Genomic DNA, 23,136 nt, shown 5'->3' on the forward strand with positions numbered 1-23,136 from the left:
TGGAGAGATTCCGGCAAGGGTCCAAAAGGATGATTAAGGGATTGGTGTGGCTCTGCTATGAGGACAGGTTGAGAGAGCTGGGACTGTTTATCCTACCAAAGAGAAGGCTCAGGGGGGATCTTACTAATGTATATAAATACCTGAAGGCAGGGTGCAAAGAAGATGGAGCCAGGCTCTTTTCAGTGGTGATCAGTGACAGGACAAGAGACCAACGGGCACAAACTGAAACACAGGAGGTCCTGTCTGAACATCAGGAAAGACTTTTTTACTGTCAGGGTGACTGAGCGCTAACCACAGTTTGCCCACAAAGGTTATGGATTCTCCATCCTTGGAGATATTTGAAAGCTGTCTGGACAGTTCTGGGCAACCAGCTGTAGGTGGCCTTGCTTGTGCAGGGGCTTGGACCAGATGACCTTCAGAAGTCCCTTACAACCTCAACCATTATGTGACTCTGTGAAGAGTAGTGATGGTAATACCTGGGGCTACCAAACCTACTCAACTGAAGGACCAGAGACAGCAGGAGATATCACACAAAATCACAGCATTTAGAAACCAAAATAGATTCCAGGAAAACAAAACAACTCCAATGCACTTGGGAGAAGAAAGGACAGCAAAATAAAGAGTTCATTGTGTAGCAACAAAGTGGTCTATCTTTTATGGAGGACTTCAAGGTTGCAAGTCAATACCTGTATGGATTTTGTTAAAGCATTGTTTTAACAGTGACTGTGCACCTGAGCAAAAGAACCCACTTTGGCTTTTAAGCCCAGATTCCCCAGTGTGTCAAAGTAATGTAAAACATGTCTGGAACAGAAGAGAAGACTTTGGTAATGTCAGTAACAGAGTCAGATTTTGAGGTTTCTTCCAGAGGCCACCTTCTATAAGCAAAACAGTATATGAAGACAGAATTCCTGTTTTCCCTTGGCTAACAGCATATGATCCTCTAGCACTAAATATAGATGCAAGTAAAACTGACATTCACAGTTTGAGCCTTTACCACATAAAGGGAGAAGTCGTGTTACTCCATGATCACATTTTTTAATTGGTGGAGGCCACATTTTGCTGCAAAACATATAACATATTATAACATTATAACAATAACACATGCCTGTTTTCAATACATTAGGGACTGTATTTAATAAGGTCCTGAGAAGACTCGCTTCTATAGTAACTACAGAATGTCTATTTAAAATACAAATCCTTCAGCAGTACCTTGAAAAATGTAGTTAGACATCCCAGCAAGCAGCTGCACTGATTTGAAAAAGTGTGGTTTCAGGTCATCAGATCTGGGCCTTGGAAATACCTACCACCAAAAATGTGGTGTTCAGTAGGACTAGTAGTAGTGTTAGGAGCTTCCTAAAAGGTATCAACCAGCTTCAGTCTTTGCTGACCTGCAGAAGAGAGTGTTCTGACCTCTTCTGCGTTGAGAGCTGATGAGCTACCCAGCTATTTCCATGGCCAACATCCAAAAGCAAGAAAATGGCCAAGCACTGTTTTTTCATCCACAATTCCATTTGAAATCAAAGTGAAGAGCTTCTTCAAAGGTCTGATCAGCGAGGCCCTATTTGCACATATAAGACCTTTTTATGTCTTATAAGAGAAAAACTTAGAGCCCAAGGATGTAATGTAAATCTGTCGAAAGCCTTTTCTAGGTCTCTATGAACATTTGAATAACTTCCAATCATCCACATAAACAGTACTCCTGCCTCTTGGGGTATATGGCATCTAAACACTGTCTCTTGCTTATTTCCCTGGGTAGATAACTACTGCATTCTGTCAGTGCAGTTTGGTGAAGGTCATAGAATCATTTAGGTTGGAAGAGACTCTTAAGATCATCGAGTCCCCTCAAGGGAACAATGCTCACCTTAGAAATGGAAGTGTCTCTGTCTCCAACCCAAGCAGAGGATCCCAGGGATTATTTTAGTTGTTAGGAAGTGCAGCCACGTTACTGCCCAGAAGGAGCCCCACTGCCTCGTGGTAAGAACCATCTTTCAACACCACTACTTAGGGCTGACCCCACAGTAACAGATTTGATTTGGAGCTAATTAGAATGATCCTGAATGGAGTCAAGCATGAAGCAAAAAAAGGAGGCTATGGGCAGCCAGGTATCTAGAACCTGAGATCTCTCCCCGGCCCTCTTTTATTTCACAGCATGGATTTCTCTATTCTAGTGATTTTTAACTGAATGGCTTTACTGATGTACGGCTTATCAGTGCGATTTAAACTCAGTACATGGTGGTGGGCTCATTCTATCCAGATGAACGTTGTGTTTGTATTACATGGCCACACTTGCAGAAGAGCATGGATGAGTGAATCACCGCACCTCCTGTTGAGGTCAGACATTTTGTCTGGAAATGAATTTAATCCAGACTTGAAAGGCTTGCCTGGAGTGGTTTCTGTGCAACAACATAAACAATGTATGGTCAGTTATCACCTTCTTTGTGCAAGCACATATATTTCCCAGCAGCCAAAAAATTTACTTTTTTTTTAACGACTGATCTTATCTAGGCTTCCTGGGAGATTCTGATCCAAACTCCTACTACAACTGCAATTTAAAAGTAAATTTGGTCACCTTTATTCTACTGAAGTAGAATAAAAGTGTCTTTAAAAAGTGTCTTTAATCATTAATAAAAAGTGTCTTTAATCATTTCCATAAAATTCAGGAATGCTGCTCTTTCAAACTTGCAGCTACATTCCCAAACCCATTTTGGTAGCTTTTCCCTCAATAGACAGTGATTCAGTGTGTTTTATACCTCAAGTTAATTACATGCTGCTATATTAATTTCAGAATTTTATTTTACCGTGTTATTTCCTTTGCTGATGCCAAATATGGAGGATGAGGGGAATAAGTTCTACTAAGTGGCACAGTATTTTTAATCTTAGAGTTAGATGGGAAAATAAAATTTCAGTTAGCAATGAGTCTGACTTACTTAAAGGCTTGAACTTTATTCCATATAAAAATCATTGAACTCGTATAAATAAGGACTAAATGTGTTCTTCTTAGCACAAATTCAATTGTCTTTCATCATTTTGCATCTTGCTGTTTTAAGATGAAATACGGAATTGTTTACAATGTAATCTACATGAAAACAGGCATCTGCATGCGAACTTCATATGTCATTTGTGGTATCTGCTGTTATTGTTATTGTTTTATTATAGCCTTTTATGATAAAATAAATATTGTTCCAGTGTTTCAAAAATTAGATAGAATGTCAATACACTGCAGCTGACAGCCAACACCATAATTTATAGAAGTTGTTTAGCTTTGTAGAAGAAGAGACAAAGCATAGCTACACATCACACTAAAAAGAATGTCACATTCTTGCATGAATGTGCACTAGGGGAAAAAGAGGAGACAGATAATGTCATTCTTCTGTATCATCTGTCTAGTGCATAAACATGCGCAGTTATAAAACTGCGATATCCTAATTTCTCAATTTCTCAAAGTACATTTAAAGTTGCCATTAGTAACGTTTCTGTGGTAACTTCGAAAACACAGAAAACTCTTTTCTGACTTTAATTCACCTCATGCATCTAATGCGTGGCTCACACTGAGACGGCTTTTCTTTCTATTCATCCCAGTCTTGCCCCAGTTAGTAGGCAAATTTCCACCAGACTCAATAAAAAGAAAAGCAGGCCTGATGGGGCACAGTTCCAAGGCTACTTAATTACTCAACAACGTAAACAGAAAATGAATGAGATTTGCAAAAGTACCTGCAAGCTCATGACAAAATTCCCATTGATTCAATGAGTATAACATGAATTAAAATATACAGTCCTGCAGCGTGTCTCATGAGATCGTTAATGAAAGCATTTCTGATGCCATAATCATGACCACTTCTCATGATCTGTGCTACATAAAACCGAATATTTTTTGAAGTCTTTTTGTGATTAAAAATCATTCTGATGGTGATTACAAGTTATCTGGTCTATTTACTTTCTGTATGACACTCCAAAGAACAACAACAACAAAAAAAGGTCAGAGTATTATCAGTCATTGACAAAAATGTTGCACCGGACTTATAATTAAAATAGTCACTGGCTACCATTCATAGAACGGTTAATAGCCAGTGGGATGGAATGCAGTGGAAGCACAGAACATAATAAAATGAGTGTCAGACAGTCTGGAGGATCTTTCAGATGGTGGTGCAACTTTCCTTGTTTTGTACAAAAGTGAACTTTCCAACTTTCCATGCCACAAGGAGTATTTCTGCTTTCTGGAAAAAAAAAAACCAAAACCAAAAACAAAAAAAAGCCAGATACACTAGCAGCAGTTCGCATAATCTTATATAATGAATTCCATACAGTTCAGTAAGGAATTTAATTCATAGCTTAATTAGCAAAGGCCACTTAAGGGGCACCAGTCTATTATATTTACAGATGGTTTTCTCTTGTTGCAATCTAGATAAATCTTGTTAGTTACTTCTTCAGATAAGCTACTGTTAATTTGCCAAGATATCCACTATGCTGTCGATGTTTAAGACAGTATTACCTTAACCCTCACATAAATTTCTGTGAACTGTTTTCGTTTAGTTTTTCACTAATTAAAGGAGACTTGCACCACAGCATATGTTCTTTTTAATTTCTCAAATATTCTAATCTCTGAAAAGCCAGGGTAGAAACAAAAAGGGTGATGAACTTAGCTAGTTTTATTTCCTTGACTATGCCATTGTTTCTGATGAGCAGTCAATTTTTTCATTATTGATTGTTCCTCATAACCACTGGTAATTATGAAAAGAGTTGATTCAGACAAACTGCTGGCAGCCAGAAACAATTTAGATGCTTTGTCACATAGAACCATTCTGTGTAATACTACAGAGTAATTCTGTTTCAGGTACCAGCAGCTGCCCGGAGTTCTGCATATATTAATCTTATTACTAAAATTTCCTGAAACTAAATTGCTATTACTAAATCTTCTGCAGCTGCAGTAAGTGGCAACAATGCTGTTGCTACCAAAGAGTAGCAAACATATCTTGTGGGGTTGCACTAACAAAAATGTTAGCAAATTTATCTCAGTGCAGTTGCGATGTATTTCTTGATTGGTCAGGATCAACTTAGGAGCATTTGAGACTTAGCAAGAACCTTGCAAGTAAAAAGCCTTTGAAGATAAAGGTTAATGCTACGTTAATTGGCAAGAGTTTCTAATAAAAATCAATACTGCATTTAGCAAAATATTTTTCAGTTACGAATTGCTGAATTGGAAACTGAGAAAATGCAGAAGTGAAGACTGAAAAGACTTTAAGTCCTCAGGACTCAGAATATTATAGGGTTAATTCCATGTTCACATGGTTGTCATTGGGAGAGGAATTGGTTCGCTACTGCAAAACACAGTCTGAAAAAGCCTGAACCTGCAAAGACCAGTCTTCCAGCTGGAGTGCAATCAACCTCCAGCTCCCCTCGTACAGTTTAGAAGTGACTCTAGTGCCTTTAGTTCACAAATACTGCAACGTAAAACAGGGAAGAAAAATTGAGTATGCCGGCTAAATTAGGAAATGGATCAAGAGTGATTAAATGGGAAAGGTGTTTGACATGGCAGACTTTTTAAAACGAAGAGGGAGATGGAAGGAAGCTAAATGAGGACAGGGAAAGGCTGCCTGCTACAGTGTTAGCAGATGCTAGAAGATGTTAGCAGGAGATGCTAGAAAGATGAGATAGATCAGGCCAGCAATTTTAGGGACAGGTTTGAAAGAAATATTTGGTTTTCAATGTTATCCCCTGTGAGTATGTCAATAATGTAGGTGAGTGGGTCACTTCTGGAATGAAGCGTTTATACATTCATGTTCTGCATATTATTTAGCATGATTAAAAAAAAATAATCAGGAAGAGACATGTACGTAGAGATGCTGGAAAACAGCTTGAAATTCAACTCGTTTTTAGTTAGACATGCGATTGTTTCCAACCTTCAGAGTCTGTTCTCAGTCCCCGCAAAATCCTGTACAAATCTCTTCGCTCCTTTCCTTACACTTCACCGAAGGGCTCAAGGACTGGGACGAGCTCGCTGGGACCGGCTGCATTGCTGAGGCTGCCCAAAGCGGCACCCAGATAACCAAGCTCCATCACTGCGACTTCAGAGCGGTCAAAACGCTATTTTTGGTATAAGAGGAGCATACGAAGTATGGCGTTTGTGAAAAAGTGAGGCGTTTGTGAAGCCCGTTAAAACGTGGCACTAATCTCGTAGGCGCTTCTCCGGCATGCGTGCCATGGATGTGTAAGGGGGCTGAGGGGAGTGAAATTTGCAGTAACCCCTTTGCAGAGGGGAATGAAATCCGGAGGGAGAACCCCGTACCCATCTGCTGGGAACGGGTGTCGGAGAGGACAGCGGGGAAAAGCCCTCTTCCTCCCCGCAGGCATCCTCTAACAACGTCAAAACCTCCCGTAACAACCCTTCCCATCTGAAAAAAAATTGTTTCAACCCCCCGCAAGATCACTTCTTTAGGGTGCCGCAAATCCAATCTGGCACAAGACGGGGCGGGGGAAGGGGGGCTGCAAAAGGGGCAGGTAGCCGGGCAGGTCGCCCGCTAGGTGCCGAGCTACGGAGGGCTTGACGGCCCGGGGCGGGGGGGACACCCCTAAGGGCGGCTGGAGGGAGGCGCGGGCGGACCGGCGGGCGGAGGGGCTGGGCGGGGTGGGGGGGCGGGTGGGGAGGAGGGCGCGGGTGGGGTCTGGCCGTGACTGATGGGCCAGATGCGGTTGAATTTTTTAGAAAAGGCGGGGGGGCCTGCCCCGCTGGCGCGGCTTTAGCCACCGGGGGGTTTGGTGCGCGGCTGCCGGGTCCCGGCCGCCACTGCCCGTCTCTCTCTCCGCCTCCCCTGGGCAGCCATCGCCGGCGAGCGGCGGCAGCCGGCCCCGGGAGGGGACAGCCAGCCGGGGCGCGGAGCACGGCAACCGGCGGAGCGCGTTTCCCTCGCTCGGCAAGGCAGAGCCCCGCAGGCGGCGGGCGGGGAGGATCGGCTCGGCTCCTCTCGGCGAGGTGAGGGGGAGAGGAGCGGGGGGACAGAGCCGAGCAGCTCCGGCCGCAGGGGATTTCTCGCCCCGAGCCCCCGGGCAGGTTCTTGCTCCCGGCGCTGCTTCACCGGCCGCACCGCCGGCCCCGCCGCCCGGCCCCGTCCGGCAGCGGGCAGCGCCCCGGCTCCGTCCCCGGGCGGCGGGAGCGATGGCGGCGACCGGCGGGGCTCGGTGTCCGTCCCCGCAGCTGACGGCCTGTCCCCTCTCTCCGCGCAGGTCGGCGCTGACGGCGGGGGATCGGTCGTGCCGCAGCGCCATGCCCGCCGCCCGACGGTGGCGGCTGCCCGCCCTCCTCCACCTCCTCCTCCTCCTCCTCAGCTGCCGCGTCGCCGCCGAGGGCGACGGCTCCCTGCGGCCGCCGGGTCCGGGCAGGCAGAACCCGCCGGCTGCGGCCGACGCCGTCCCCGCGACGGCCGGGACCCCGGCGCTGCGGGGCGCGGAGCCCAACGCCTCCCGCCCGGCCGCGCTGCCCAAGGGCGGCGGGGGGGCGGCCGGCGGGCGGCCGCGCTCGGCTTCGCCCCCCATGTGTACGGGGCAGACGGAGATCAAGGAGACTTTCAAGTACATCAACACGGTGGTGTCCTGCCTGGTCTTCGTCCTGGGCATCATCGGCAACTCCACGCTGCTGCGGATCATCTACAAGAACAAGTGCATGAGGAACGGCCCTAACATCCTCATCGCCAGCCTGGCCCTGGGCGACCTGCTTCACATCATCATCGACATCCCCATCAACGTCTACAAGGTGAGGGGGAGCCGGGGATGGGTCGCGGGGAGCTCTTTTCGGGGCTCTCCGCCGGCCCCCCGGCAAATACCCGGCACTGCCGCAGGTGCTGGGGGAGGGAGGGAAGCATCCCATTTCTGGTAGGGAGACACCTTGTGCCAAAAAGCTGACGGAGGGTGGTATTCTGTTCAGTTGTTGTCCCTGTTGTCCCAAATGACATCCCCTCTGTGCTCCATTCCCAACCCTCTCAGCGGTCCGAGCAGGGAATGGGGCAGAGGTGTGCGGCTGGAAGTGGGCCAGGCTCAGGAAGTCACCTGGAAACAGGTGCTGTCCCAGGGATAAAGGAAATAAATGCAATAGATAAATGCGCAATGGATTGTCGCTTCCCTCCTTTCCCTCGAGGAACGGAGGAGGGGGCACAGAAGACCCTTGCCCTGTGGGTACCACTTAGGCCCTTCTGCTCAACTGGGGCAGATTTAGTCATACGTTTCACATGGGTCTGTACAGTTGCTGGTGGCATGGGGGCTTTTTTCAGGAGGAGGAACCAATCTCATTCAAACTGAGCAATTTGTATTAGTTTTATATGTCGAGTGGTTGTGTGGCGTGATGCTCTCCTGAGCTGCGAACCCTTCTGCCAGTGCTGTAGCATGGGCAGCCAAGAGGGAGTGAGCCACACCTGCTGCTCCTGCACCTTCTTTACTCTGCTCTTTGACTTGATAAGACTTGCCACGGAAGGAGTGCAACCTCTTTCTCCTCTACCCAGCTTGCGCAGTCATTTGTCCTTAGGAATTCTTTGGGCAGTTGAATCCAGCCTCTAGTTAGGGTCAGCAGGTCAGCACTCTCAGGAGGGATGCTGATCAAGGCACACCTTCTGCCTTGAGAGTTTACAGTCTGAGTCCCTGAGCACCCATCAGTTACTGCCTAAAGTGAGAATGAGAGCCTTCATCTATTCCTTCTCCTCGCTTCATATGCATGTTTGTAAACTCGGGGATTTCTTACTTTTAGCTTTGGAAAAGCATGTTGAAGGGACGGGTTTTGAATTTAGTCCTCTGTATCCATAGTGATTACTCCCAGAAGCTGCTGAAATGGGAGAATCCTCTATTTTTATCCTTTTAAAGTATTGAACATCATAACTGTGTTAAATTCATGAGCCAGATAATTTGGATTACACAAGAGTTCTTCGATTTGGAGTTTCAGTATTTTCCATACTACACGTTTATTGTAGTTCTTGTGAGAAGCATGTACTCTTCTGAGTGAGGCTGGTATTTATGAAACAAAAAACTTTGCTCTTGTAAAAAAAAGGTATTGAACAATTTTTTTTTATCTGTTCTCATAAAAATCAAACAAATTAAATCAATAACAGCTGCTCAGTACAAGACTTTGCAATATCGATGACACTATTTGAAAGTTAAATTAATGATAACCTGCATTAATATACCACAGTTCTTATCTTGATTGAATGTCATCAAGTATATCATTATGAGTAGGTTGGAACAGGAGACATAAATGGTCAGAGTGCAAACAGATAAATATTCTACCAGCTGCAAGTCCAAGATTTTTATTGTGCTATTGATAATGCGGGGAGCTGAGGACTAGCTCTCAGGTGCTAAATCTCCCACGCTGATATTCATCTTAAAGAAGAGCCCATAATAAATTTATACTGTCCCTTACAATAGTGAGTGAAATATTGGCTATTTTAAAACAGGACTTTTGAGTGAATTTAAGTTTAAAAAAAACCAAAAACAAATACAAATTTTAGATATAGTATTTATTTAATCAAAACTAAGAACTTGATTGTGGTTTGAGTTGATGATAATTTTTTATCAACTCTACATCCCATTTAATTCTACCCGCAGAGCAGCTTAATGAGAGAGACTACAGTAATGCAATCAAAAGCTGGCTGTAATCACCCAGCAGTATGGGAAAAACAAAGGCTAGCAGAGGCTTGGTTTGTAAATCAAGTATATTTAGCAGTTGTAACTTGCAATTTGAATCCATTTTACACTGGATGAAACAGAGCTTCAGAATTGCTCCCAGATCCTCAGTTAGACAGCTGCATGAAAAAAAAAAATGAATGTGAAAGAATTTTTCATGTTAATAAAGTGCCAGCAGTTTACTCAATAGCACTTGTAGTGGAAAGTGTGAAAGTGTCTGTGAACGCTTTCCAGACAGACCCATAAAAGAGAACTCAGAATTCGCACTAGGAGCAGCATTTTATTATTAAAAGCAATTACCGCAAAGGATGTCCCCTGTGACTATTGAAGTTAAGTGTATATCTAAGTAGCTGAAAAAATACACAAATGAAAATTTAAATATCTTAAATTGAGGGTATCTAGAGAAAAGCAGGTATTATCTAGATTGTGAGGCAAATGCAGTCCAATGTGTAAGATGCTAATTAGTACATTGCACCTGATGAATTTGCATATCGATCAATACATTCAGTAGAAAATGGAGAGTATTGGAATCTGTCACACAGTCGGGAAATTGGGTATGAAATGAGGGCTTGAGGGGTGTTCAGCTCCAGCATGCAGATTGGCGTTCAGGGTCCTGGTAAACAATCTGGCTTTGGCTGAACCCCCAGAACTGCAGAATGGGGAGCAGAGAACAGTCCGAGACAATCGATCTGCAGCACGTAAGGTTGTGGCAGTGTAGATAATGTGCAAACGTGCTACTAATTGGATGTGAAGGTGGTCCTATGCCTGGTCAACTGCTTCACTACACAGACTAAGTAAGCATGTCTTCATTAGTTTGAGGCTGCAAACAACAATTAAAGATGTGAACATACGGAGCAAAAGGACAGTGTACGTGGTCAGGGAGCTTTTTATGTCCTTCTCTGCACTTGATCTTTGGTAGACAAGACAGCAGCAGCTTGTACACCTGACAATACAGGTCTGCAGTTCTGGAAGGCTTACGCTCAGGTTCCCAAATCCATAAAGTTGGCAACTCCCACGTGTAAGACAGCAAAACAACATCAGGATTGGAAATTCCAAACTTTAATTAGCTCTGCCTCTTATGTATATATGTGTAATGAGATAAGAACATAGACTTTAAAAAGCCGTAATCAAATAATATAACATACTTTCTCTTCTGATATACAGACACCATCTCTCTCATTTTGTAATTTCTATTCTTTTACATTAAATTCAATTTATTGTCATGTTCCAGTGGATTTTTAACAGGGGAAACAACCTATCCTCTGCACAGTCTTGCATGGCTTTCTGAACTCTTGACTATCAGTTTGCTATGACACAAATGACTGAGGAAGCCTATGTCCCTGGAAATACTGTCACAGGTGCCTTTATCTCAGCACAGTGGAAGAGCAGAGAAAAATTTCCAGGGAAGGAACAAAACCTGGTCTTTATCCAAGCCAATGATCAAAGGCCCAAGTCAGCTTTGTAGGCAATGATTTTTTTTTTTCAGCAATGTATTTTGGGGATTATGTAAAAAATATAGTTAACGTTATGTAGCATTATCAAGCACTGAAAATACAAGAAAGACCAGATTAGGGACTGCATATCCCATGCAGATGCATACTGGCCCCTTTGTTAATCCAACTGTGCTCTAAAAAAGGCAGGATTTCCATGGAAATGAATTTGTGATGACCTTACTAACTCTTGTAATGCAAGTCCTTATAGGGCACGCATCATGATAAAGCCAATCTTTTCCTAACTTCCCAAAAAAGTCGAGGTGCTTGTCTTTAGAAAATGTTACTATTCCGTATTACAACTCTTGGCCACTGGTCCTTCTGATGTCAAAGATAACAGCCATTTTATTGGGAGAAATGCATTATTTCCTTTCTTTCAGCAAATGAACCACTTAGTTGAGGTCTTGCAAAGTTCATCTCAGAATTTCTTGCACGAAGTTTATTGATCTCTGACCATATTAAGCTAGAAGTCTGTTTGGCTTGGGAACCCTTATGGTCAACAAATACACCTTATAGGCACTTAATGATCTGAATTGTCCAGTGGAGGAACCTGTCTAGATTCTGCAGGCAATGGGGGGTGACTATATATTGGAACAATCTACTCTGAAGTTCAATATGTGGGGTAGTGGAAATGTCTGTATGTTGTTGAAAGTACATATAACACAGTTTTCACAATGGATCTCCAAACTGAAATATTTTAGGTGAGGTCAGCATAGATTTGTAAACTGAGAGTAGTTTTTCGTTATGTATATACATTTACTATATATACATTGACTCAAAAGATGCATGTGACAAATGCAAAACAAGTTTTCATCTTCTCATTTGTCTTTTTTGCTTCTGCCCTGTGTTTATGCTTTCCAATCTGACAGCAGCACAGCTTTCTTAACACTTAATTTTAACGCAGTCCTTTCCCTGGAATCGTGAGATGGCAGAAGCTTTTGACTTTGGCAAGACATTGTGAGGTTTCTATAATTTTCAAGACGTCTGTATGATATGACTTCATCTTAATTCAGCATTTTTTTTAAAAATGAAGTTTTCTAAGCAGAAGTTACTAATAAAGACACAGGAAAAGAGACTAATTGTGTGTCTCATTAAGACTTACAGTGTTTATTGGGCAGATCAGTAAAACATTCAGAACTAGGAAGAGGGAATTGTATTTTCTTGTCTAGAGGGAAGGTCCCCACCCTGACCTCATAATTATTGTTAAATTTTAATAAGTTTTTTAATGTTGTCTGACTTATCCCTGACCATAAGCTTAATTTCCTGGGCAAGTTTCCTGTTTTGAAAAATGCTTGCTTCTGTGAAATGCTAAAAAAACTTTTATCTGCATGACCTCTCCATCTCGAAAGTATAAGGTGAAAATCTGCCAGTCGTTTCACAGATCTGTTGAAAAGATGGTGCTCGTGAATTAGGTGTGCAGTCTGCATGTCCTGTGTTCATAATGATGGAAATTGAGTCCTGTCGTCCTGTGAACTAGACTTGCTTGTGAGGAAGGAAATACAAATTCCTGCTCTGTGTTCCCATGTGCGTTCATTGCTTGGGACTAGGACATCGGTGTAAACAAGTGCATCCTTTCCTACTTCTTCATGCCCAACTGCAGAAAGTCAACAGCAATAGGCTGGATCCGTGGCATCAGCCTTCTGACTGGTGGCCACGGCAGCTGAGCCACGGAGAGCCAGGGTATCATGCTCACGTGCTGGTGTGTTCGAGCAGCAAATTACAAACGTCTTTCTACACAACCGAGAGGAGGCAGGGCAGGAATTGCAGTTTGCAGGTGTGTCTCTGAGTCACAACATCTCTTGGGGCGACTCTTGGAGCGGTGCAGCTTTTCCATCAGTTTAGGCTCAGATCTGTGCCTGCTCTGAGAAAGTCTTGGCTAGGGCTGCATCAGATGTATTGGTATGTATTAAGTACGATTTCACTCCATTCTGCACTGTGTTCCCTTTCCTTGCATTCTGTTTCATTTCATCTTCAGCACATTGCTGTTGTGGCTTAGCAGTTAAAACTTTGCCCATGTGAAATAAGTGACTATAAAACATTGGAAAAGGTCGCTCGGAATACAGCCAGTGGTAGACTTCTTGGCATTTTACTGCTGAAAACGCAACATTATTTTTCTCTTTGCTGCCACTTGGCAGTATCTCATGACTCTAAGTCATTTATCATTTGTAAAATGGCTCTCTTTGTACAGACACCCTATTATGAATCATAAAAGTTGTTTTACTCATACAAAATCGCATGAGACTACGTCTATACTTCACTAAGAATAATCGTTGCTCTTGTCTACAAATGTGATGCTCCTGAATACTTTACAATGGATTTTCACTGTTCTTTAAGGCAGTGTTTTGAGGTGATGGCAATATACAGGACAAACAGAAACAACGAGGACAGAAACAATAAGGAAGCATAGTTGAGCAATTAAAATATTCTACTTTTTACTTTTACTTTCTTTATGTTTTCAAGCTTCTGCAAAGCATATCATTAACCTCTAGCAATACCATGACAGAGAAACTTATGACTCATGCATTAAAATGCTCAAATTTCACAATACATCAGCTGCAAGAGATAAAGGACATGTTTTTCCAATGCAATGCAGACAGCTTTGTGTCCATTCTGCCCCTGATTTAAGCTGTCTGAATGCAAGTAATATTTTGATGTTACGTTAAACCCAAGCTAATGCACCCTTTCTATCAGTAGAACGCGTTCACTCGTGTGCAGCCCCATTATAATCCAGCCATATGGCTGCCAAACTGGAGCTGGCTCAAATCCAGTCAGCTTGGAGCACAGGTGTGACTGTCTGCACCTGAGAGATAAGCATTAGTTCAGGGAAGTTTCCGATGTGCAGCTGGGCGGTTGTGTTTTTAGGGAAGAGAGACAGGGAGTGTCTTGCACCAGCTAGTTGTAGCTAAAAGTCTTTGAAAGAATCTGCCAACAGAAATTTGATAAAGTTCTGAATTGTTAGTTCAATGAAGAAAAAAAATATTTTAATTTTGAAGTGCCTTTTTAATGTGTCATCTCTGGTTTAATAGGTACACATGTACTATATACAATAGATGCTGTAAGCAAGTATACGATGTACTTGCTACCCAGTCCTTGATTTCTATAGCAACTAGGTGTGGTAGGCTGGAGGTTCACAGCCTGATTGATATAAATTAAATTAGTCCAGGTGTCATTTGATTCTGCAGAGTGTACATTTAGAATGCCTGTAATTATTCACATTGCAATTTTAATAGTAGTTTGTTACTATCACCCCTTTGCTGCAATTCAAAAGAAGTCTCTCAGGGAGAGGCTTTACTGAAAATACTTTAATTACAGACTGAGTTAGTTTCCCACATCACATAAGCAAAAGATACTGTATGGTTATGACAACCTCATCCTTACTTCCTCTGCTTTATTACTTTCCATAGAATTCTCAAGAAACATAAATCCTTAGAATTTATTTTTCTGCTTCATTTCTGCAGAAGCATTATTATACTCTTTTTGTAAGAGATCATTAAGCAGATCATTGAAGAAATAGGTCAAAGCTGAGCCATGTTACAGTTTTCCTGCTGCTGTTCTTTTAAAGATCCCATTTCAGCACAGGACTAAAGCAGATTTTTTGAAGGTATTCTGGTATCTGAAAATTACAGGTGGGCACTTCATAGGGATTTCCAAAAGCACATGGTCATGAAATGTACATAACTTCCTTTGTGTTAAAATACAATGATACTTACATTATATCAGGGCATTTCAAAAACTGTTGTGGACCATGTAACTGTTTATCCTTAGATGTACATGCATGTTTGCTTAAGGACTTTGCTGAACCACAGAGCAGGCAGTTCTGTGGCTGCCTTGAATCATTTTGGTCCTCAGCAGGATCTATACAGTATGATGATCTATTTCTTCTTTTCTTACATCCCTATTAAATACGATGTCTGAGGAGACCTGAGCCAAGGAAAAGATTTTGCAATCTCTTGTGTATGGTTAGTGTTCTTCTTTCCTCTCCTTTTCCATTTTGTACGCCTCTATCTGCACCAGGTCCAAAAGGCCTCATTTGAAGAAAGCTATGAAAAACAGAGATGTGCTTAGATAATGTAACTAATTACAGAAACTCAGAAAGTTTACTTTTGTATATAAGGATTGCGACTATTTCTTGGCATAATTTCTGTTCTGGAGAGCCTTGTTTTTATGAGGAACTGGATGATTTGGCTGCTGCTGGGGTGTATTTGCGCCATTAGAGCAGCTCACAGCAGAGTTCAAAGACTAAATATTTCTAAACTGAAGCTACAGGCGAACAGTTCATAGCATCAGCTGTGAGGAAGGTGCTCTCTGTGTCCAGTAACTCTTGTCCCCTAACTCAGCTAAAATGTACCACTGGAGATGTGACAGAAGATTTCCTTTGAACTGTATGACACAAAGTGCAATTGAACCAACCTAAAATTCATTGTGCTGTTTTCTTTATTCCAGGGCACTTACAGTGTCCAGGGCATCCCTTCTTTCATTATCAGATGGTCAGCTGAAAACTGTGGGATACATTGCTCTCCAGCGTTGCCTGACTTCTCAGCTGATGGAGCCTAGACAGCAAGTTCAAATAAACCCTAACCCATCCGTGCACTTGTTAGCTTTGTCCCTGTTCTAATCAGCCTCAACTAATTGTCTGTATTTCTAGTAAATAGAGAGTTACTTGGGACATATAAGAAAAGCAATGAATGCTCAAGACAGATAAAGCCAATAAAAGACAAGAGAAGTCCTCACCAGCTCAGTCATTTTTCACCATAAACACTGGGGTGGTGAAGTTAGAAGCAAAATGAGTGGAGTTTGCAGGGCTTAAGAAGTCATGTCTAAGACTTTATGCATATCCTTGCCCAGCCAGGCAGCGACTGTGAAGCTACTGCCTAGTTTTTAGGACACATGCCTTGGAGACTCCCTTGTGAAAAGGTTCTTCTTGACCAAGTTTTACATGGTAGGAAAAAAAAAAAGCAATTAAGAGAAAAGTCGATGTTGTGTGTGTGGGAATTATTTTTAAAAAATTATTAATTTCTAATTTTTTTCTTTTCACAGCTGCTTGCAGAGGACTGGCCTTTTGGTGTCGAAATGTGCAAATTAGTACCCTTCATTCAAAAGGCATCAGTGGGCATCACCGTGTTGAGTTTGTGCGCCCTCAGTATAGATAGGTGAGACCCATTTTTTCATCAAACTCTTTTTCTTTTAATTTCTTCTAAATATGGGCATTGGCTCAAATTTATCTTTCCACTCAGCTGATGTAATATGAATAAGCTGAGTTTAAGCCAGTTAAACGGGTTGGGTTTTCTTAGTATTTTTAATCTGCAAATGTGTGCTGTTGCCTCAGGTACCGAGCAGTTGCTTCTTGGAGTCGCATTAAAGGAATTGGAGTGCCAAAGTGGACTGCTGTTGAAATTGTGCTGATCTGGGTTGTATCGGTGATATTGGCTGTTCCAGAAGCTATTGCATTTGACATGATTACGATGGAGTACAGGGGAAAGGATCTTAGAATCTGCCTGCTTCACCCCACGCAGAAGACATCCTTTATGATGGTAAAATAATGATGTTTATAAAATGACAGCTTTCCAGAACAGTTCCTTGAATCTTCTCAGTGTTGTGTGAATTGTAATGTGCACAAGGGTATGTGAAATTTAGGTGAATATAATGTTCAAATGAAGCACTGACAAATTTATGAAGTATATTGGTCAGAAGAAGAGCGTTCAGAAACTTTTGTCTTTATGTGGGCTTTGGGCATATTACTGTCTTGTCCCATTTTCTCATCTGTAATGTATACCTTAAAGAGATGCTTTTCAGGACAGGCTGACCAATTAGTTATAGCATACTTCCCCAAAATGCTCAACATTTGACTCCTAACAATGTTTCCCCTTTTGTTTCCCTTCTAGTTTTACAAGCAAGCTAAAGACTGGTGGCTGTTTAGCTTTTATTTCTGTTTGCCACTGGCTATCACAGCATTTTTCTATACTCTCATGACCTGCGAGATGTTACGAAAGAAAAGCGGGATGCAGATTGCTTTGAATGACCACTTAAAACAGGTAAAAATTTATCCCTGAGAACTCTCCTGACTGTAGAGAGAATGACAATACTACCTGGAGAAGAGAAGGCTCTGGGGAGACCTCATAGCAGCCTTCCAATATCTGAAGGGAGCCTACAGGAGAGATGGGGAGGGACTCTTTGTCAGGAAGTGTAGTGACAGGACAAGGGGTAATGGTTTTAAATTGGAAGAGGGGAGATTCAGATTAGATATTAGGAAGGAATTCTTTACTGTGAGGGTGGTGAAGCACTGGCACAGGTTGCCCAGGGAAGTTGTGGATGCCCCATCCCTGGAGGTGTTTAAGGCCAGGCTGGATGGGGCTTTGAGCAACCTGGTCTAGTGGGAGGTGTCCCTGCCCATGGCCGGGGGGTTGGAACTCGATGATCTTTAAGGTTCCTTCCAACTCTAACCATTCTATGATTCTGTGATTCTACCTTTACTGACTTCACTGCCACGTTATTCTGTTCTTGTATGACAACTTCAAGATTACTAAGAAGAATTTTTCTTATCAGTGGTGCTGCTGAACTCATATGTGTGTATATATAGATATATATAAATATATATTTATCAGAAACCTAAGATTTTAAATGACAATCACAAAACTGTTTTTTCTTGTTTGGTGTTAATCCTTCAGGGTTTATAGTTTTTATTTCTTCTTTACAATCATGGGAGATGGATATTTTGTAATGAAAACTGAGGTCGTGCTCTAAAGTAAAAGCTGGTGCTGTTAAAATTGTTAATTATTTTGAATCAATTTAATGCAGAACTGTAGTGAGGTTAGCAGAATAAAACACATCCCAAAATACATCCCAAGTTAGTAGTGCACCAGAAACAAACATCATATGTCACTAGAATTAAAGTACATTTGTACTATAAAGTATATTTGTGCTCCTTTCTTCCTACCTTGATAAAGCTGTAATTGAAGTCTCTGGGACATTTAAAATAAGACCTGAGATCAAAGCACAGGAAAATGCAGTTGAAAGCAAGCTGGTATTTGAAGGTGATTGGGGAAATGAGCATGTTCTTCATTTTAATTTAAGTGACTGTTTTCATGTCCTTGATTTTTCATATTATTACTCATACTTTTTGAAATTAGAGATACAGAGAATCAATACAAGACATCTAAAACAATAGGAAAGTATCTATTCCAAGAAAATAAGGTATTCTGATGTTCTCCTAACTCCTATTTTGATAGGGGTTTTATTTTGTTTATTAAACATTTGGATGTTAGAAGACAGCAACAGTCAAAAGAGAGACAGAAACTATAACACAACTCTGTCCAATTTTCTTTTTCAGAGACGTGAGGTGGCCAAAACTGTGTTCTGTCTGGTACTTGTTTTTGCCTTGTGTTGGCTCCCACTTCACTTAAGCAGAATATTGAAACTCACTATTTATGATCAGAAGGACCCCAACAGATGCGAACTTTTAAGGTAAGACTCTAAAAATACCTGTGGGCTGCTGACATTCTCCATAAGCATAGATGGATTTCCTAATGGACTAGCTTACTCTGTGTGTCTGAAGTTCTCCGTGCTTCTTTATCCAGGACACTCTGGTTTCCCTCCAGTAGCAGTCAGGAAACTGTGAGGAATCCCCCTGTTTGCCCTGTCTTCCTCCTGATCCCTTTTGGGAACCTCTTACTGTCTTGTGGCGTTATGTGGGTGGAGAGGGAATTTCTGTCCCCATTTTCCTTTTCAACAGAACAGCTAGGATTAAATCTGTGAGGAAAACCTTGTGAATATTTCCTCCCACAAGTTAAGGTGGTTGGATCTCCTGAAATTACATTAACGAGAGTGGTCTACTGATGCAAACTTTGTTATTGAGCACAGCCATTGCCTCCATGAGTTAATCCTGTTGATGTAAGCCCCTTAACTATTACGTTTAATAGTCTTGGTTGAGTGAAGCTGAGTCCAATTTTCATAGCTGTACACTCTACTATGCATTTTCAGAGAAAACGAGAAGTGTCTCACTTACTTACTTACTTTAATTTCCACACAGCTTTTTTCTTGTGATGGACTACATTGGAATTAACATGGCTTCACTGAATTCCTGCATCAATCCAATAGCTCTGTATTTGGTGAGCAAAAGATTCCAAAACTGCTTTAAGGTAAGAGGCTGCTGGGAGGTGCTCCTCTGGTTAAAAGATGATGTCAGCAGTGAAGTTAATTCCGTAACACACACAAAGTGTTTTAAATGGTCATGACATTTTATTTTAAATTTTAACTGGGTTATGGTAGGTGTTCTCCCCGTCTCCTGCTGGAGCTACGTAGAAAGGAGTTAAGGATTCATGGGGACAAAAAGAGAAAGCAAAAGAGAGGAGCGTACAATAATCCCTCTCGGCACCGTGCTAATCAGTGCTGCATCACTTCCCGACTGGACCTGGCCACCAGCCACTTCGAGAGCACTGACAAAGCAGACTCAGACCGCGCTGCAGAGGTTCACGTAGCCATGTCCTCTGCAACGCAACGGGGAGAGCGCTGACCTCAGGTGCCCCCCATACTGACCGAGCACCATAGGCATCCTGACTGTAGGCAGTTTTATCTAAGGCAGAGGGTGCAAGTATCGTCCCTTTCCAATGCCGACATTTTATGAGACAGAACCTGTTTGTAGTTTTGCCTTGGTTTGAGTGAACAGTCCTGGGCACTAATTCTCCACACAGGATTTGAGGTTCTGGATTGCATGTGGATTGCAGCCCATCAGTCCTTCAACCTTCATGTCTTCTCAGAAAATGTCCAGATTTTGGGCTTTACCATCTTCAGACGCTGTATCAGGGTTCTTACATTGCCTACCACAAATTCTTAGATTTTTGTTTTCTTGCCAAGCATTTAAACGTTGGCCACTGCTAGGCTTATTGCCTGGCTTTGTAAATTCCTTACTGGCTATATTTTTCCATCAGAAGCCAATGAGCTCTACATCTAGTCACGTTAGGCTATTTCCCACATAATTGTGACAGCTCAGGCTGCAGATGTTTTAGGGTTGGTCTCACAGAATTGCAGAATGTTAGGTGTTGGAAGGGACCTTTGGAGATAATCTAGTCCAACCTTCCAGGCCAAAGCAGGGTCACCTAGACCAGGCTGGACAGGAAGCCATCCAGGCAGGTTTTTGAATGTCTCCAGAGAAGGAGACTCTACAACCTCTCTGGGCAGCCTATTCTCTATATTGCCAGCTCCTTGAAAGAGTCACTGGAGCTGGGAGCACCTAAAGACATCTGTCGTATCCTGAGAAGGTATGTGCAGGATCCCAGATGGACTTCCAGCATCCAAAGGCCAGTCAGTAGCATTAGCAAAAGGTCAGCAGTACAGCAGTACATCTAGTAAACATTTGAACTGTACGTAGGTTTTCATCGTTCTCCTACTTAGTTCTCTTCCCACCCTCCCCTCCCTCCACCCCCAATCAACTAAATTGCAGCGCCTTGCTTGGAAAGTATAGATTACTGTGCATACATATTTTCCAACAAAGTTTATCAGAGACAGGACAACAAGGAGTCTCATTTTACTTTCAGGTGCATTTAGAATTGCAGACCAGACTCGAAGCGGTATGTGTGTGGCCATTATTATATATTAAGTCAGTATAACTCTTCCTGCCCTCCAGCACTCAGGTTAGTTGCTAAGGGGGCATCCCAGAAGTTAGTGGCCATTCGAGCAATGCAGAGATTAACCTCGTTTCTTTCCCTACGTTGTAATGCACACTTAGTGTTTCTCACTGTACAGCTTTTCAGTGCATTTTGCCACATGTGCAAAACAAAATGATGTAAAATGTTTATTCCTTTTAATTTTAACAGTCATGCTTGTGTTGCTGGTGCCAATCCAAAGATCTGTTGTCCCTGGAGGAAAGGCAGTCCTGTTTAAAGTTCAAAGCTAATGATCACGGATATGACAATTTCCGCTCCAGTAACAAGTACAGCTCTTCATAAAACAAGCATAAAAGGTATATTCTCTTACATTAATGCTGGTGCCTTTTTAAGTACAAGTGGCAATTACTTTTAATGAGATGGTAACGTTTAGAAAAATCTAGTTTTGTGTTTGCACAAAAAAAAAGAACATTATAAAAATAATTGCCCCAAAACTGTGTCACATTCAAAATCATGGACATTTATAAAATTGTCATTTACGGAACATGAAGAAAGGTGTAGAAAGAACAAGCACTTGAATACTTCTGAATCAGCACTTCCAAATGATCCCCACTTCCCGTACATTAAACAATCATTTGTATTCGCTATAACAGTTGTAGGAACTGAAGTCACAGTAATTACTAAGCAGTGTAATATAACGTTAATTGGATCAAAGCCATTATTATATATAACTCAATATATTATCTTTTATAAAGCAGATTAACCACCATCACTATTGTGGGTTTTTGTTAAAATAAAACATGAAATACTTTGTAATAGAAGTTTAAATGTAAAAAAGTAGCATTTTTATCAGAGATGTTGTAGAGGTAGCTGATGAAAATATTAAAGGATGCAGTCAAGTCAAAAGTGCATGTCACTCTGATGATTATTTTTACCTATTATTGCTAGAAGGAACCTCCCAAGGTCTCTATAAATACCATTTTGTAACCACTTTGTGTGTTCAATGCATTTGGCAGCACTTTGGGTATGGTGCATTTCACTGTTTCCACGTGTTTAATGTTCACCAGAGGAGAGAAAAACACAGCAAAAGCAAAAATTAATTCTCCTAGAACTAGACAAACAATGGCTAGTATTGGAAACCAACTATTTTTAGCTGAAAACAAGTTGTTTGTTTCCCATGTAAACAGTGGACATTTGAGAACCTGATGGTTCTTTACTTTTGCGACAATTTACAACTGTTTTTGCAATCCAAATATTGTCTTGGGGCAAAATCCTTTAGAAATAGCAGGTGGAAAAAATTGCAACCAAGGAAAACGGAGGGAGAAATTGAACTTCTATTTTCATTTAGGTTTAAATCTTCATAAAGAAAATAATTCACGAACTGTACTATGTAGCACACTCATCTTCATACTGTTTTAAAATACGTTCTACTTCTGTAGTTCCATATTTATGGGCTTAAGAAGATGTGTGATTAGTTTCTGCTTCTGTAAATAGTTTAGTGAAGCGTAATTAATTATAAAGTATTAAAATATGGGCAGGACCCTGTGAGAAAACAGAAAGATAAAGATGCCTGTAGTAAACATGATGTGTGTTGCCGGGAGCAGTGCACGTTTTGCACGTACATGACAGGTCATTCTTTGACTTTTCATTTCCTATTAATTTGTTACAGATGTCCCCAAAGACTTATTAACGTATTTTGTGCACTAAGGCATGAGCTTTTCAAGAAAAAAATGTCATATAACATGCTTTTATAAAAGACATGTTTTCAATAGGCACAGTATTTTATTATAATAAAAATATTTATCAAAACTCAGGATTTTTTTTTTAATTTCCAGATTTCACATGTAAGGATTTTTACCTTTTTTTTCCAATGTTGATTAACTTCAGATTTTTTAATAAAGTGCCTTAAATATGCTCAGGATGAAAACAGTTTAGTGTTCAGCTGACGTTACCTTAGATGGGTTTCATCTCATCTGGACTTTAGGTAGCTACAGCTACCTTGCAGACACCTAAAAACAGGAGAGGTGAACCCCATTCCTGGTGTTGCCCTGTCAAAAGCTAGTAAGTGTATGCTTGTATAATCAAGCTGAGGACCTATGCACATGCATTTGAGCATGGGCACGTGTGTGTTTGTGTGTGTGAGTACGTGTGCAAGTGTGTATGATGTCTACCGTTAGGTCACTGTTACCATCTTCCTGCAGCACGTGCACCCGACTGCTATAATGCTGATCTTTTATAAATAGAAATCTATTTAATAAAGTTTTGTTCTTTACATTTTTACCTTAACTTTCGCGGTAACTTTCTCACGGTAAGCCGTGAATATCACTTCACTTCACCCTGCCTGCCTCTATTTCTGTGAAATGCGTTTCATCTGTTAAGGATGGATAATC

At 41.7% G+C, this 23,136-nt stretch overlaps 1 protein-coding gene across 1 annotated transcript; it reads left to right on the forward strand.

Annotated features, from left to right (window-relative positions):
• Positions 1-7,258: 7,258 nt before the first annotated feature.
• EDNRB (endothelin receptor type B) lies at positions 7,259-21,088 on the forward strand. The gene is made up of 7 exons (XM_074146550.1): positions 7,259-7,744; positions 16,185-16,297; positions 16,474-16,678; positions 17,030-17,179; positions 18,475-18,608; positions 19,174-19,282; positions 20,957-21,088. The coding sequence occupies exons 1-7, from the start codon at positions 7,259-7,261 to the stop codon at positions 21,086-21,088; spliced, it is 1,329 nt and encodes a 442-aa protein (XP_074002651.1).
• Positions 21,089-23,136: the final 2,048 nt, after the last annotated feature.

The sequence above is a fragment of the Numenius arquata genome, chromosome 1 (genome assembly GCF_964106895.1).
Source record: "Numenius arquata chromosome 1, bNumArq3.hap1.1, whole genome shotgun sequence".
Classification (NCBI taxonomy): Eukaryota; Metazoa; Chordata; class Aves; order Charadriiformes; family Scolopacidae; genus Numenius; species Numenius arquata.